The sequence below is a fragment of the Acanthochromis polyacanthus genome, chromosome 8 (assembly GCF_021347895.1).
Source record: "Acanthochromis polyacanthus isolate Apoly-LR-REF ecotype Palm Island chromosome 8, KAUST_Apoly_ChrSc, whole genome shotgun sequence".
Classification (NCBI taxonomy): Eukaryota; Metazoa; Chordata; class Actinopteri; family Pomacentridae; genus Acanthochromis; species Acanthochromis polyacanthus.
In genome coordinates, this window is record NC_067120.1 from 37,846,970 (window position 1) to 37,861,409 (window position 14,440).

At 37.1% G+C, this 14,440-nt stretch overlaps 1 protein-coding gene across 1 annotated transcript in view; it reads right to left on the reverse strand.

The window, feature by feature from the left end:
- The window catches only part of LOC110972235 (Fanconi anemia group A protein), a 43,063-nt gene that overhangs the window by 2,683 nt on the left and 25,940 nt on the right, over positions 1 to 14,440 (reverse strand). The window contains exons 26-41 of the mRNA XM_051951591.1: positions 13,415 to 13,511; positions 12,176 to 12,349; positions 11,021 to 11,094; positions 10,807 to 10,935; positions 9,178 to 9,259; positions 7,599 to 7,756; positions 5,763 to 5,868; positions 5,619 to 5,678; positions 5,414 to 5,518; positions 3,662 to 3,777; positions 3,307 to 3,463; positions 2,554 to 2,616; positions 1,967 to 2,060; positions 1,803 to 1,878; positions 364 to 505; positions 192 to 290 (exon numbers count right to left, since the gene is read on the reverse strand). Coding sequence (XP_051807551.1) covers positions 192 to 290; positions 364 to 505; positions 1,803 to 1,878; positions 1,967 to 2,060; positions 2,554 to 2,616; positions 3,307 to 3,463; positions 3,662 to 3,777; positions 5,414 to 5,518; positions 5,619 to 5,678; positions 5,763 to 5,868; positions 7,599 to 7,756; positions 9,178 to 9,259; positions 10,807 to 10,935; positions 11,021 to 11,094; positions 12,176 to 12,349; positions 13,415 to 13,511 — 1,732 coding nt within the window. The remainder of the gene's footprint in view (positions 1 to 191; positions 291 to 363; positions 506 to 1,802; positions 1,879 to 1,966; positions 2,061 to 2,553; positions 2,617 to 3,306; positions 3,464 to 3,661; positions 3,778 to 5,413; positions 5,519 to 5,618; positions 5,679 to 5,762; positions 5,869 to 7,598; positions 7,757 to 9,177; positions 9,260 to 10,806; positions 10,936 to 11,020; positions 11,095 to 12,175; positions 12,350 to 13,414; positions 13,512 to 14,440) is intronic.

Sequence of the window (14,440 nt, forward strand, 5' to 3'; positions counted from 1 at the left end):
ATCTGCCTCTCTGCGTAAACAACGGCTTTCTGATTGGCTGCTACTCATGACGTCCAACAGCCAATCAGATTCAGCTGAGGGCGAGGCATGGCTGAGACCACAGAGTGAATTTATTGTTTTTCTACTGGTAAAAATAACAATATTTATTATCAAAGAAGTAGAAGAGAGCATCAGAGAGGTGTCCTGCTTACTTGTGTGCGTTGTTTGGATGAGAGCGCAGCAGGAGACGACCGTGAAATCACCGTCAGGATGAGCCGTTTGCTTTGGTTCAGGATCTCTGAGGGCTCCACCTGGAAACACACTTCATGCATTAGAGTCACCTTCATGTTGTTTCCGTCAGTCAGATATGAACACATTCATCACCTGCTTCTCTGTGGCTGTCGGAGGAGTTTCTCCATCCAGGAAGAGCTGCAGGACGTTGACGTAGCAGACGACGGCGGTATGGAGGAAACCTGGACACCTCAGAGCTCTGTGCAGCAGCTCAGGACTCTGGTGGAGCAGCAGACTGAACGCAGACGGAAAGTTTGAATCAGCAAAAAGTGACCGACTGCTCATGAAGCTGCACAGGAAATACATTTAGTTTTTATAAAATGCTTGGTTGCGGTTTTCTGGTGTCAACATGTCAAAAGTAATTTTTTTTAAAAATGTAGGTTTTCTGGTGTTTTTAGTGAAAAGAGATCTGAATTAGCCCTCAGGTCGTCCTGCGGGGCTAAATTGACCCATTTTAAATTTGAAAATGTGGGGAAAAAAAATTTATTTTCACAGTGAAACATTTTTTGGTGGAAAAAAACAAAATGCCAAAAATGTTTCTTAAGAACATTCGCATAAAAATCAACCAAAATCCAGCGAATTTCGCTGGATTTTGGTTGATTTTTATGCGAATGTTCTTAAGAAAATACTAGAAGTTTTACTGATATATATATGGAATCATTTGAGATAATTTTAGGATTTTTTTAGGAAGATTTTTAGTCATTTTCTGAAAATATTTCCAAGAATTTTCTTGCAAAATTTGGGGAATTCTTTTTAAATAAGTTTTTTACGGAATTATTGGAATTTTCTTCCTGAAGGTTTTGCAGATTTTCAGAAATTTGGGGAATTTTTTGTGTTGAATTTTTTTCAGACAAGGAAACAATATTTTTTGGTGCGTGTAAATGAAGACAACAGGAGGGTTAAACAAGGTGCTGGACGAGTTATAACTTCCAGATGTGACCTGATGGTGGCAGAGTTTGTTGTTGAAGTTCAGACACAGAGACACACTGAGACTCAGAGGACTTAAGTTGTGAGTAATGCTATTAGTTATGCTTCCTTTTGCGTATTTTTTTGTTCATTTTGAAGCGGAAAAATTCGTGGAAACTACAAAATTCAACACAAACTTCCTTCATTTCACAAAAAATGATTTTACACCTGCTTCAGATGGTTTTAGGACCGTACGGATCGTAATAATGGTAGAAGCCTGGAGGTATGCTTGTTTTTCTTTCCCATTTCTTTATTTTATTAAATATATCTGAATCATTTCATGTTATTTATTTCATCTGTTTTCATGTTTTTATGGATAGGCAGGCATTAACAATAGCTCTTGGAGAGAACAAGGAAAAAAATTCATCTAACAATCTAGTTTGTGCATTGTACTGTATTATGTTGAGTTTTCAGGATTGATTAATACAATTTGGTCAAAAAAAAGATGGTTTTGGATTTAAGAGATAGTCATGTTAGATAAACAGGGAGTGTTTATCATCAGTTAAGGCTGTAAATTTAGCTTCTTTAAACCACCTCTGAGTGATGCTTCTTGTGGAGAAACTCACCTGCAGAAAGCCCAGGGCATCAGCCGAGTAAACCTATCTGACGTCACCATGGTAACAGACTGGTAAACACCTTGATCTGGAGGTAACAAAGAAGATTTAGCATGTCAACGACGATTGGCTCAGCGTTAAGATCAAGGAGCGAGCTGAGAAGTTAAACATCGAACCGTTGGGTTTGAAGATGAGCAGCCAATCAGGAGAGTCGACCAGCAGATTCAGGAGCTCGGTGCAGAAACGTCCGACTTCTTCGTGGTTCTTCTCCTGCAGAAACAGCAAACGAGTGTCTTTAACCTTGAACCGCTTGGCTTAACTTGTATTATTTGTGCATTTTTGTACTCTTGTTGTCTCTACGGTTTGTCTGAAGTATCGTCGACCAATAGTCAGACGCATATGGAGACACTTGAACGGGTTTTTCCTGCTGCTATCATGTTTTTTCTAATTGCTAATTGACCTACATTAACATGGAGACGACCTCATGCGGCCACTACACAACAAGAAGAGCAGTGAAGATGTGCAGAACACGTAGATCGATGCTGCACAAACCCCTCTGTGACTGCACCACAAATCAGACGTTTACCATGAAGACAAACTGCATGAGGAGATTCTCTGTCATCATTAACGGAGCTGTAACTGAAGAAGCTGCTGCAGGACTTTGGAGGAGCCCAAACACAGCAGGAGGTCCTAAAATCTCCAGGTGTCTCGTGCTGTATAACGGAGCTACAGACCGATCGGTGACCACGCTCTGTTCAGTCACCTGAGGATGCAGCAGTGATGACAGGTAGTCGTTCACGCACAGGAAGAACAGGAAGACCAGCATCTGCAAACAGCAGCAGGTAAAGACAGAAAAGACGGAAACGAATTTTATACGTCTGAAATAAGAAACAGGAGGTCAGATGAAAGCTTGAGGTGGACGATCACATACGGGTTCAGGAAAAGGCTCCATCAACTGTGATAGAAAAGTATTTATTGTTAAATCTAGTCAGGTGTGAGGTTTAATAAAGATTAAACTGAAATAAAGCAGCTTCTGTCATGTTGTTTGGGCTCACTTCTTGACCAACTTGATTCCATGAATCATTTGTTCCAAAAATGTTACTAAAACATCTTTAAATATCTTCTGTCAAAATCACAAATATTTATTTTACTTTTGCATCAGACAAAGAAAATCAGATAATGTTTGGCAGTTTTTGATCTTCATTTCTACATTTGTGATTGATATTTTGGCAGACAAAACTACTAAAAGTATTTATCCGATATCAAAACATCTGTATTTTTTGTTGACTGACCAAATCGATTATTAAATATATACACAAAAATATAGAATTGCTGTTGAGTTTTTCTCTGTTTTTTTAATTCAAGCATTCACATTATAATAAAGCCTTTAATCTGTGTTTGTTGTAGAGTTTTTTTCTCACATATTTTCACCTCAGAATTAAAAAATTGTGAAATTAGTCCAAACTTTTACCACAGAACAGTAAAAAAAAAACAGGTTTTTAAAGCTCGTTCTCACCTGTTTGTACTTGGCGTCTCTCTCTGGTCGCAGCAGATTCAGAGCTGCTCTGAAGCTCCGGTCGTTTCCTTCACAGCGTCTCCAGACTCGATGCAGACTGGAGGCCGACAGAAGAGCAGCAGCTGGAGGCGTCTGCAACATCTGGCCTTTCTCCAAACTACAGAGTTCAACAAAACGTCTCTGCTGGGTTCACTTAACACCTTTTATTACTACTACAGATTGACTAAAACCTGGAGTTCACAGGGAAATCTGACACATTCTGGGAAGCTTTGTTAATTTGCTGAAAAAAGAAACAATGTGGGACCTTAAATGTATATTTTCGGATGTCAGCAGAGCGTGGTTTACGAGGTTTTACCTGCAGCTCCAGTTCTGACAGTCAGAGATGATCTTCAGCTGCTCCGGTAGAGAATCTCCATCAGTCAGACGAAGCCACAAAGACGACAGAACAGCAGACAGACGCCGCCAATGGAACTGGAAAAAACAGAGAAACACAGGCTTCTGCATTTCAAAATAAGACATCCGAGTATCAACACACATTTATTTTCTGCTTTTAAAGGCACCAGTGAAGAAAATCAACGACATTAGTGGTGGGTTCAAAGCTTTAAATCTGTCTCATTATTATTATAAAGAGTTTCCACATCTACAGTTACCACAAGTTATCAGTATTACATATAATACTGCTGCAACTAACTATTATTTTCTGGAATAATGGATTAGTTTGGACTCTAAAATGTTTGAAAATGGTAAAAAATAATGTTGATTAGTGACTCCAAATGTCCTGCTTTGCCCACAATCCAAAAGGTATTCACTTTATTGTCATGGAAAAGGAAATAAATCAAATTTACTCATAAATATGTGATCACTTTAGATATTTTTAGGATTTTTTAGGAAGATTTTTACTCATTTTTTGAAAATAATTCCAAGAATTTTCTTGCAAAATTTGGGGAATTATTTTTAAATAATTTTTTTTAAGGAATTATTGGAATTTTCTTCCTGAAGGTTTTGCAGATTTTCAGAAATTTGTGGAATTTATTTTGTCGAATTTTTTTCAGACAAGGAAACAATATTTTTTGGTGCCTGTAAATGAAGACAACAGGAGGAAGAAGGAAAGAAATCAGAAAATATTCACTCGTAAGAAGCTGGAATCAAAAGAAACAGGACTATCGAGACTAACTGATCCTCAAAATAGTCGGTTCACAATCGTTTCATTAAAGTCTGCAGCTCTTCTGTTAAGAACTGCATGAATGAGGTCTGAAATAAAACCTTCAATAACTAATTCTGGAGTTTTCTACTGAAGGTAAACATTATTTTTTTTACATCTGCAGGCAAAATCAAGACCTTTTCTAGCTACCAATAAGAAAATAATTAATTCAAACCTCTTATGGATCCACAGATTCCCTCAAACTGATGCTTTCTTTCTTCTATTGCGGTTATGTTTTTGACTTTTGCAGCTAATCTTCTTGAAAATGTCCTCATAATTCATGAAATTAGCTGATAATTAACTGTAAATTTCTACAACATTTCCCAGAAAGTTCTACAAAGTTTGATTATAAACATAAAGAACCCTGCAGAAGGTGTGCTGTGGTTTCTTGTTTTCTTATAAACAATAAAAATAATAAATATAGAATACAAAATTGAAATTATTTGGACATATATTGCAATGTGGGTGGATATTTTGGTGGGAATGGTTTTATTTTTTAATCCCTTTTCTACAAAATAAAACCATAAGAATGATTTTCAGGTTGGTGCGTCTCTGTGGCATCAAAATATTGAATTAATAATCATATTTAACACACATTTTACCTTTATTAGCTGCATTTCTGTCAATCTGGATATTGCATTTTGACATATTATGATAATATTGTGATGAATTTTTCCAAGTATGCTGCTCTAATGTTTGACATTATCACAGGAAAACCGTTTTTTAGAGGGTATGTTGCTAAAATAACAGATTTTAATCCTAATAAAAGACTGATTTAGGCTGCAGATGTTTAAATGTGGGCTCAAACTGAGTGCATTAGTGTTTATGTCAGCCTTCATGAACAAAGTGGCTGAATTAAAGCTGGTGGGATTGACTGAAGAGCAGAACTTTAGATCAGAACCGTACTGCTGTGGAGACGAGCAGCAGAGGACATTTAACGCTGATCTGAGACCAGCTTCTGTTGAACTCTTCTCCTGGACGTCCGCACCGTGAACTGGCACACAGCAGCCCCTGGAAAACAAACGTGATGTCTGAAATCATCCCAGAGCTCAGAGGAACAGTCAGGAATAAAGGCGCCGTAATGTTCTCGTGTTTGGATGGAGTGACTCACTCTGAGGAGGTGTGAGGTGACGGAGCAGCACAGCAGGCCGACCGGAGAACACGCCTGCCTCTGAGGAGCCACAGAAACAAAACAATGAAGGAGGGGAGAACTAAAAACGGCACTGTTCGATCGGGAATAAACCAACAGCCTCACCTGATGCTGGTTCACGTGTTGGATCAGTTTGCTGCAGTCCAGAGCCGTCCGTCCTCCTTCAGCCTTCAGTTTAACCAACAGAGCAGGCGGCAGAGTCAACAGAACTCTGGAAAACACGCAGTGGAGGACCGGTTTGTGGATAAGAAACCTGCAGATTTGGCTAAATTTATCTTTGTAGACATCATCAGTGAGGAAAACAATCGACTCTATTGTTCTTTATTCAGGCTTTTAACCCTCTGAACCTCAAAATTCGCTGGTTGGTCCTTTAAAAATCAAACATACACCCCCTGTCATAAGTTTTAGGACACTGTCTCATTCAAATAAAGTAGAACCTGTCCTACAACTTCTGACAGGGGGCGTATTTCCTCACATGGATGTGATCAGGGCAGGACTCTGATCATACATGTAAAGTTTCAGGCAGATTGGAGCATGTTCAGGGCATTTACACAGCATTTGAAGTTTCATGGCAAAGGACCAAAATTCCAGAGGCCGCCACGGACACGCCCTTTGACTTTGGAAAAAGATTTTAATAACTTTGGATCATTAAGGCCTCCTGTATGTACTGGCAGAATTTGAGGTGAATTGGAGTTTCCCCTAGGAGGAGTTCACTCTAGAAAAAAATGAAAAATGGGCAAAATCTGACATTCAACGCTAAATAACTCACTTCCTGTTGGGTTTGGAATGTGGCTGTCACTGACTTTTTTGTTCAGCCTGATGTGCTGCATATGTGTACCAAATTTGGTAGATACACCCCCTGTCAAAAGTTGTAGGACAGGTTCTACTTTATTTGAATGAGAAAGTGTCCTAAAACTTTTGACAGGGGGTGTACAAACATAAAATCCACCAAAATGACACCATTTATCAGCCAGAAACGGTAAAAACTGAAATAATTGTCAGATTTTTGACTTTGTAAGAGTTAACGAGTTGTCTCACGTGTGGTTTATTGAGAAAAATAAACTAAATCTGAGCTTAAAATGGAAATAATTCATCAAATCGCATTTTTCTGCATGTTCTCATTCAAAAACTAGCTTTATAGCTAAAACTGGTACATTTACAGAAATGTTGATTAATGTGCACTGTCCCTGTTCAAATAAACTAATAACGAAACTAAAATTCACCAAAAGAAACTGTTTGCAGTAACCAGATTCTGTAAAAAAAAATAAATTCTGAGCTCTTCTGGGCAATCAGGAAGACGTGTTTGACTCGGCTGTGATCAACAGTAACGTGACAAAAATTCAAAGAGTTTTTAGAGCTGAACTGTGGGCAGTGTTTCAACAATACCAGATTTTCAACTTTTCGACAGTCCTTAAACGCATCATGTGTGAGGTGCAGTCAGGAATTTTAACCAGATCCAGCCTTAAAATTGTGATGTTTCCTCAAAATCACTAAAATTACTAAATGTGTCATTTAAAAAACATCAAAACTGTACAATTTGCAGCAGATCCTGTAAGAAAAAAAAAATCAATAAATTCTAAGCTCCTTGACCCATCTGAGAAACCCAGACTGACTCAGCTGAGACCAAAAGTTTTGTGAGAAAAATTCAGAGTTTTCAGGTTGAACTGCAGCCAGTGCTTCCACAGAGACACTGAGAGGAAAACCAAAGCTGCTGGATGAGTAAAATAAAGTCAGCATGGCTCAGAAACAGTGAACAGAGGAGAGAGTTGTTTTTTGATTTTTTTCAAAACAAATAAAGAAACCTGTCATTCTAATCGTGTCATTCTGCACAAAACACATTTCTGAGTTTCCATAGAGGTGCAGGACTTTAGATTTCAGTGAAAAAACGAGCCGACAGTGAAGAAAAACGTGACAGGAGCAGATTCTGTGTCTGCAGTTTACCTGTTCCAGGTGTGCAGAGTTTGCTGCAGACTGAGATCGCTGCTGATGTTTGCTGAAGACGAGGAGGAGAATCTCTGAAACACCACCTCGAACAGGACGTCGCAAACATCTGCTCGGCTTCCATGGAGGTCGGTCAGCTCCATCTCGTACACGACCTCCTGATCAAACATCACATCACATCACTGGGAGGCTTCAGGTTTACACCGATAAGCCACAACATGGAGAGCCCCTGCATCATGAGCTGCTGGACCTTCAGGTGAAGACAAACAGCTCAAACATGTCGCAGACCTCTGAAGGCGCTGGACGGTGTGAAGACGTCAGATACAGCAGCAGATATAGTGGAGAACAAACTCGTCTATAGTCTGGTAAAGACCAGGACGGTCTTGAGTTTCCAATGACTCCAATAACTCTGAATTTTCTGTCAAATTTCTGTTATAGAATCATTGAAACACGTGAATATAAACCTATAAAAAATAAATCAATCAGAGGCTCCACAGAATCAGATGGTTGTTTATCTCCAGAAACTTCACTGATGATCACAGTTTTACATCTTGGACATCTCAATTTACATCATTTTTGGGTGAATTTTAGACAATTTCTTGTCGTCTTCAACATGTTCTGTGTCAACGTGGCCCTTTTCTTGTCATTTTGGATCATTTTTGTGTCTTTGGGATAATTTTTAATCATTTAGGACAAATTTTATGTCAGTCTGGACTAATTTTCTGTAATTTTCAATCATTTTCGAGTCATATTGCACAAATTTTGAGTCACTTTGTATAATTTTTGAAGCATCGTGTACCAATTTTGCGTCTTTCTGCAAATCTTCAGTTAGTCTGGACCATTTTTGAGGTCATTTTTGGTAGATTATGACTCATTTTGGACAATTTTCTTGTCATTTTCAACAAGTTTTGTCAACTTGGATCTTTTCTCATCATTTGGATCACTTTTGTGTCTTTGGGATAATTTTAGAGTCATTTAGGACAAATTTCATGTCATTCTGAACTAATTTAAGTAATTATGGCTCAGTTTTAAGTTATTTTGGACAATTTTAATGTCATTCTTGTTCTCTAAAACTAATCTGGTGTCAGTTTTTAGCATATGTGTGTTTCCTCCTAAAATGTCAAATGACAAATGTTGAGTCACTTTGTATAATTTGAGCAAATTTTCAGTCATTTTGCATAGTTTTCGAGTCATTTTGGCCAAATTTTGCGTCATTTTTGCATAATTTGGATCATTTTAAAGCCATTTTAGACTGTTTTTGTACAATTCCGAAGATATCTCCAGTAATTTTGTGTCATTCTCGAATCATGGATGGAATTGTGAGTTACTTTGGACACTTTTTCTGTTTTTTCTGGACCATTCGGATTAATTTTGGTCAAATTTCTAGTCATTTTCGAGAATTTTCAGTTACAGAATCACTGAAACACATGAATATTTGTCACAAAAAAAACAGTCTTAACTTAGACTCTCTTCACTGCCCTGACCTTGAATGTGTGTGGATTAAATGTTATGTGATTGTAGCTCATCTTTCCAGACATCTGAATGTTTCGGCTCTTCGTTATTTGCCGTTCGTACTGACCTGTAATCTGGACAGGATATCCGGTAAACAGCCTCCAGATTCACACACTCTGAGACTGACGTTTTCCAGATCCTGCTCACTGCTGACACCAAACAAAAAGTAGAGGAGTTACTTAATTAAACATGGCAGCTAACTCATGTAATCAGGCCTCTTTTGTGTGTTTTTTACTGCGTTGTGTTTGGATTTAAATACACATAGTTGGCTATAGAAGCAACAGAACCGACATTAAAACCTATAAAGTTGCACATAACCAACTTATTGTCAAGATAAATACATTCTTAAATCCCAAATTTAATCAAACAATTCAAGATAATATAAAGCTGTGCCTCTTTATGTACAGCAGATTCTATATGTTATTAAATAATTCCATTTAATGTATTTAAAAACTGTATTTTTCCTCATATCTGCTGTTATTTATTTGTTCCAGCATTATATTCTATTTGCTCAGTGAGATTTATTCATGTAAAGTAACAGTCCTTAGATTAAACCATTATTAAAAAGCAGTTTTAAAAATTATCTGCAGTTTTTAAACAATCAGTCCGGCATTTACTCTGCATATAAAATAATCGAGGAGAGTTTTAGAGCTGATTCATAAAACTCCGAGCTTCTGCACTGTAGAGAAATATTAATTCTGCACATTTTTAAAACGTTTTTATCAATTATTATCATTTTAAAGTCATTTCAGACAGTTTTTGTGTCATTCTCAACATATTTTCAGTAGTTTTGCATCATTCTTGAGTTATGGACAGATATTTGAGTAACTTTGGACAATTTTTGAGTCATTTAAGGAACGTTTTCTGTCATTTTGAATCATTCAGATTAATTTCAGACAAACTTGAAGTTATTCTGGACAGCTTTTGTGTCCTTCTGTTCCTCACCTGGAGTAGACATACACCCCCGGTCAAAAGTTTTGAGACAGGTTCTAATTTATTTGAATGAGAAAGTGTCTCAAAACTTTTGACAGGGGGTGTAAAACTGATCTGGTTGCAGTTTTTACCAAATTCATGTATTTTGCAGAGTTCACATCAATCAGTTTTCTTTGGGCTACAACCTGAGGGTTTTTGAATGACCTCTTAATTTATTTGTTTGCATTTTGTTCCCATTAAAAATAACATGTAACGTGAATATCTTTGGGTTTCTTCTGTTTTATGGCTCTTTAAGGCATTTTTCGTCTTTGTGAAACATTATTCACAATTTAAAGCCATTTTAGAGAACAAAAATCTGATCAAATGGGAAAATAATCGACAGATGGGTTAACTAAAATTTAAAAAATCATTGGTTTAAGTTCTGCTACATACAGTCTGCACGCTGATCCACTTTTTTTTCCAGTAAAACTCCTGTTATTTTAGGGTGCTTTGTTTGCATTTTAGCCATAGATGTGTAATTATGGATCAGTTAATGACTTTAATACTGAAGAAAATCCAAAAGTTGGTTCAAAACATCCCTTTTCTCTGATTTCTAAGCAGAATTATAAAAAACAATCAGAATTTGTGCAGTCCTCGTGTAATTCAAGTCATGCTAAATCTAAAAATATGCCTCTTGTCTTTGTGTTTAAGTTCAGACTGTTTTTTAGAACCTGTTAGCAGCTTGTAATCAAACCATCCTGTAACTTTCAGAGGTTTAAAGCACCTTGGCTGCAGCTCCATGACTCCATGGAGGAGATGAGAGCAGAGCTTGTTCACGTCTCCTCCACAGCCTCCTTCCTCCCCACGTTTAGTCAGATAAAGCTCCAAACAAACCCACTGCTGGTACTCCTGCCTGCAGAGAATAAAACTCGCTTAGACTGGATGTGAATTGTATTTTTATCGTGTGTTTATTAGCATCTGTGTGCTTGCTGCCTCACCGTTCTGCTTCATTCAGGACGTCTTCACTTCTCTGGACTCTGAGCTCGTTGCGCAGCCACTCTGAGAACAACAACTACACAAACACAACAAAGTTAAAACGGTATTTTTGAGATGGGAAAACAGTATTTGTTGTATAGAAATGTAAAAATATGGAGATTTCATTGCATTTCTTTGTATCTTGACCACTTTAGAGCAGATCCGGTTCAAGAACCAGTGAGCTCAGGTTGGTCAAATCTGGAATAGATTGTCGTACAAAGGCGACAGACTCTTCAAAAACATACTTTTTGATACGGAAAACCAATATTTTCTGTGTAGAAATGTAGAAACATGGAGATTTTAGTGTGATTTTTTTTGCATCTGGGCCACTTTAGACCAGGTCCAGATGAAAAACCAGTGAGCTTAGGTTGGTTAATCTTAAATAGACGGTTGTACAAAGGCTGAAGACTCTATAAAACATAACTTTTGGAATGGAAAACCAGTATTTTCTGTGTAGAAATGTAGAAACATGGAGCTTTTAGTATGTTTTCTTTGCATGTGGACCACTTTAGACCATCTCTGGATCAAAAAGCAGTGAGCTTAGGTTGGTTGAATCTTGAAAAGATGTACAAAGGCTAAAGACATTTCAAAAACATCATTTTTGATATGGAAAACCATTATTTTCTGTGTTAGAGTGTAAAAAACTAAAAAGATTTTAGTGCATTTCTTTGCATCTGGGCCCCTTTAGACCATCTCTGGATCAAAAACCAGTGAGCTCAGGTTGGTTGAGTCTTAACAGATTGTCATACAAAGACTAAAGACTCTATCAAATACATTTTTTGATTTTTAAAATCATTATTTTCTGTGTTACAATGTAGAAAAAAATAGATCTTAGTGTGTTTCTTTGCCTCTGGACCATTTTAAATTCAGGTCTGGATCAAAAACTAACTTTTCCACTTTGGTGTGTTTTGTTGCTTGAAGTGAGAAAAATGAGCTCAAAAAGCGCCTGAACAAACCGAAAGCAGCTCGAGTTCACATTTTTCTCCGTGTCCACTATATTGTCGGCTTTGTAGTCCAATAACATCAGCAAACATTAAAAAATGGAAGCGTTTTGGTTTAAAGTTGCAGAATCGAGTTAAAAATCCTTTCATCTCACACCACTAACAGCAGCGACTCACCTGATACTCTGGTTTCTGTTCCAGCTGCTGGAAGGCGACGCTCCTCCACATGTGTCCAGCTGTTTCCCTCCAGCTGCTGCTGCTGTCGGTGACGCTGCTCCACAGGTTCTCCTCCAGATGTTGGGCAGCTGTTCTCCTGGTTTCAGGCAGCAGTCTGGGAATCAGGTACAGAAGCTGAACACAGAAACACACGAGACAGAAAACACGATGAGCTTTGAAAACACATTTTATCGAATGACTTTTATCTGTTATCATCTGTTTTATCCTTTATTTATTCACATATTATTTAGTTTATTTATGTACTATTTCTAACCTTGTTTTCATGGTTTTACCGTCTATATATTGCTATTCAACTTCTGAATGTTTTCTATGCTCATGTAAAGTTGCCTTTTGTTTCTGTCTCTGTGCTGTTTGTCTGACGGGGAAAAAAAAAAAAAAAGATGCAGTCGAGGATTAAAGTTCAGTCCTGAGAACGGTTTGATAACACGAGCAGAAAAAGTCCACTTCCTGTTTTTATTTTAATGTTTCCTGAGCTTTCAGTTGCAGCAGAAACATCGAACACATGAGCAGATTTTAGAAGGTAAGGAGCATTTTATTCTCTTTCATGGATGTTTTGATGATGCTGGAGTCGGTCCTGATGCTGGATTTGAGGAGCCTACAAATCAAATTTGTCTGTTTTTATGCAAGTAGAAGTATCTGAGGCTGTTTTTTCCATCAAATTTCCTTTTTATTTTGCAAATTTGTGCGTTCTTCCTGTTAAACATTTGATTTAAATGGAACAGGGACACAAATGTGCAAAGAAAGAAGCCTAAAAGCGAGAAGCATCATCCCTCTGTCTTGTCCTTGGCGTTACCTTTTTTCCTTTAATAAATATTGCATTTTGGGTGCTTTTACCATTTTATTTATGGACAAAAAATTAAGGTACAATTAACTTAATATTAATATTAAATTAAGGGCACCATCATTTTTGTCCACTTCGTTTTCATTGGTTTGTTTTTTAAATAATTCTCCTGAACCACAATTCAAAAGCAACGTCTGATTTTCATGAGTTAATTTTCAGAATATTTTTTATTTATTATCATTTTTGTCAGTTTCAAGTTATTTCAGTGACCATTGTGGGTCATTTCTGTCTTTAACTTAGTATTTCTGGTTGACATAAACACATACAGACACTCTAATACTTGTATTGTTTCTTTATCAGCAGGCAGGAGTGTTCATAGAGGTCTGAGGAGCTGCTACCTTCTTGTAGATGCTGCTGGGGATGAAGTCCTGCAGCTGGTGTTGAGGCAGTGACTCAGTCCTGCAGATCCCGTAACACACAGCAGCAATACACAACCTGGACGACAACAAGACCAGCAGGGAGTCACTTTAACCAGAACAGAAAACCAGTCATCCAGGAAAAAAAAACAATCAATCAGAGGCTCCAAACAGAAGCTCCACAGAATCAGCTGGCTCTTCATCTGCCGTAACTTTATTAATGATCACAGTTTTACATCTTGGACATCTCAATTTACATCATTTTTGGGTGAATTTTAGACAATTTTCTTGTTGTCTTCAACATGTTCTGTGCCAACTTGGATCTTTTCGGATCATTTTTGTGTCTTTGGGATAATTTTTTAATCATTTAGGACAAATTTTATGTCAGTCTGAACTAATTTTCTGTAATTTTTGATCATTTTCGAGTCATATTGCACAAATTTTGAGTCACTTTATATAATTTTTGAAGCATTGTGTACCAATTTTGCATCTTTCTGCAAATCTTCAGTTAATCTGGACCATTTTTGATATATTATGACTCATTTTGGACAATTTTCTTGTCATTTTCAACAAGTTTTGTCAACTTGGATCTTTTCTCATCATTTTGGATCACTTTTGTGTCTTTGGGATAATTTTAGAGTCATTTAGGACAAATTTCATGTCATTCTGAACTAATTTTAAGTAATTATGGCTCAGTTTTAAGTTATTTTGGACAATTTTACTGTCATTCTTGTTCTCTAAAACTGATCTGGTGTCAGTTTTTAGCATATGTGTGTTTCCTCCTAAAATGTCAAATGACAAATTTTGAGTCACTTTGTATGATTTTGAGCAAATTTTCAGTCATTTTGCATAGAGTTCGAGTCATTTTGGGCAAATTTTGTATCATTTTTGAGTCATTTTGGATCGTTTTAAAGCCATTTTAGACTTTTTTTGTACAATTCTGAAGACATCTCCAGTAGTTTTGTGTCATTCTCGAATCATGGATGGGATTTTGAGTTACTTTGGACA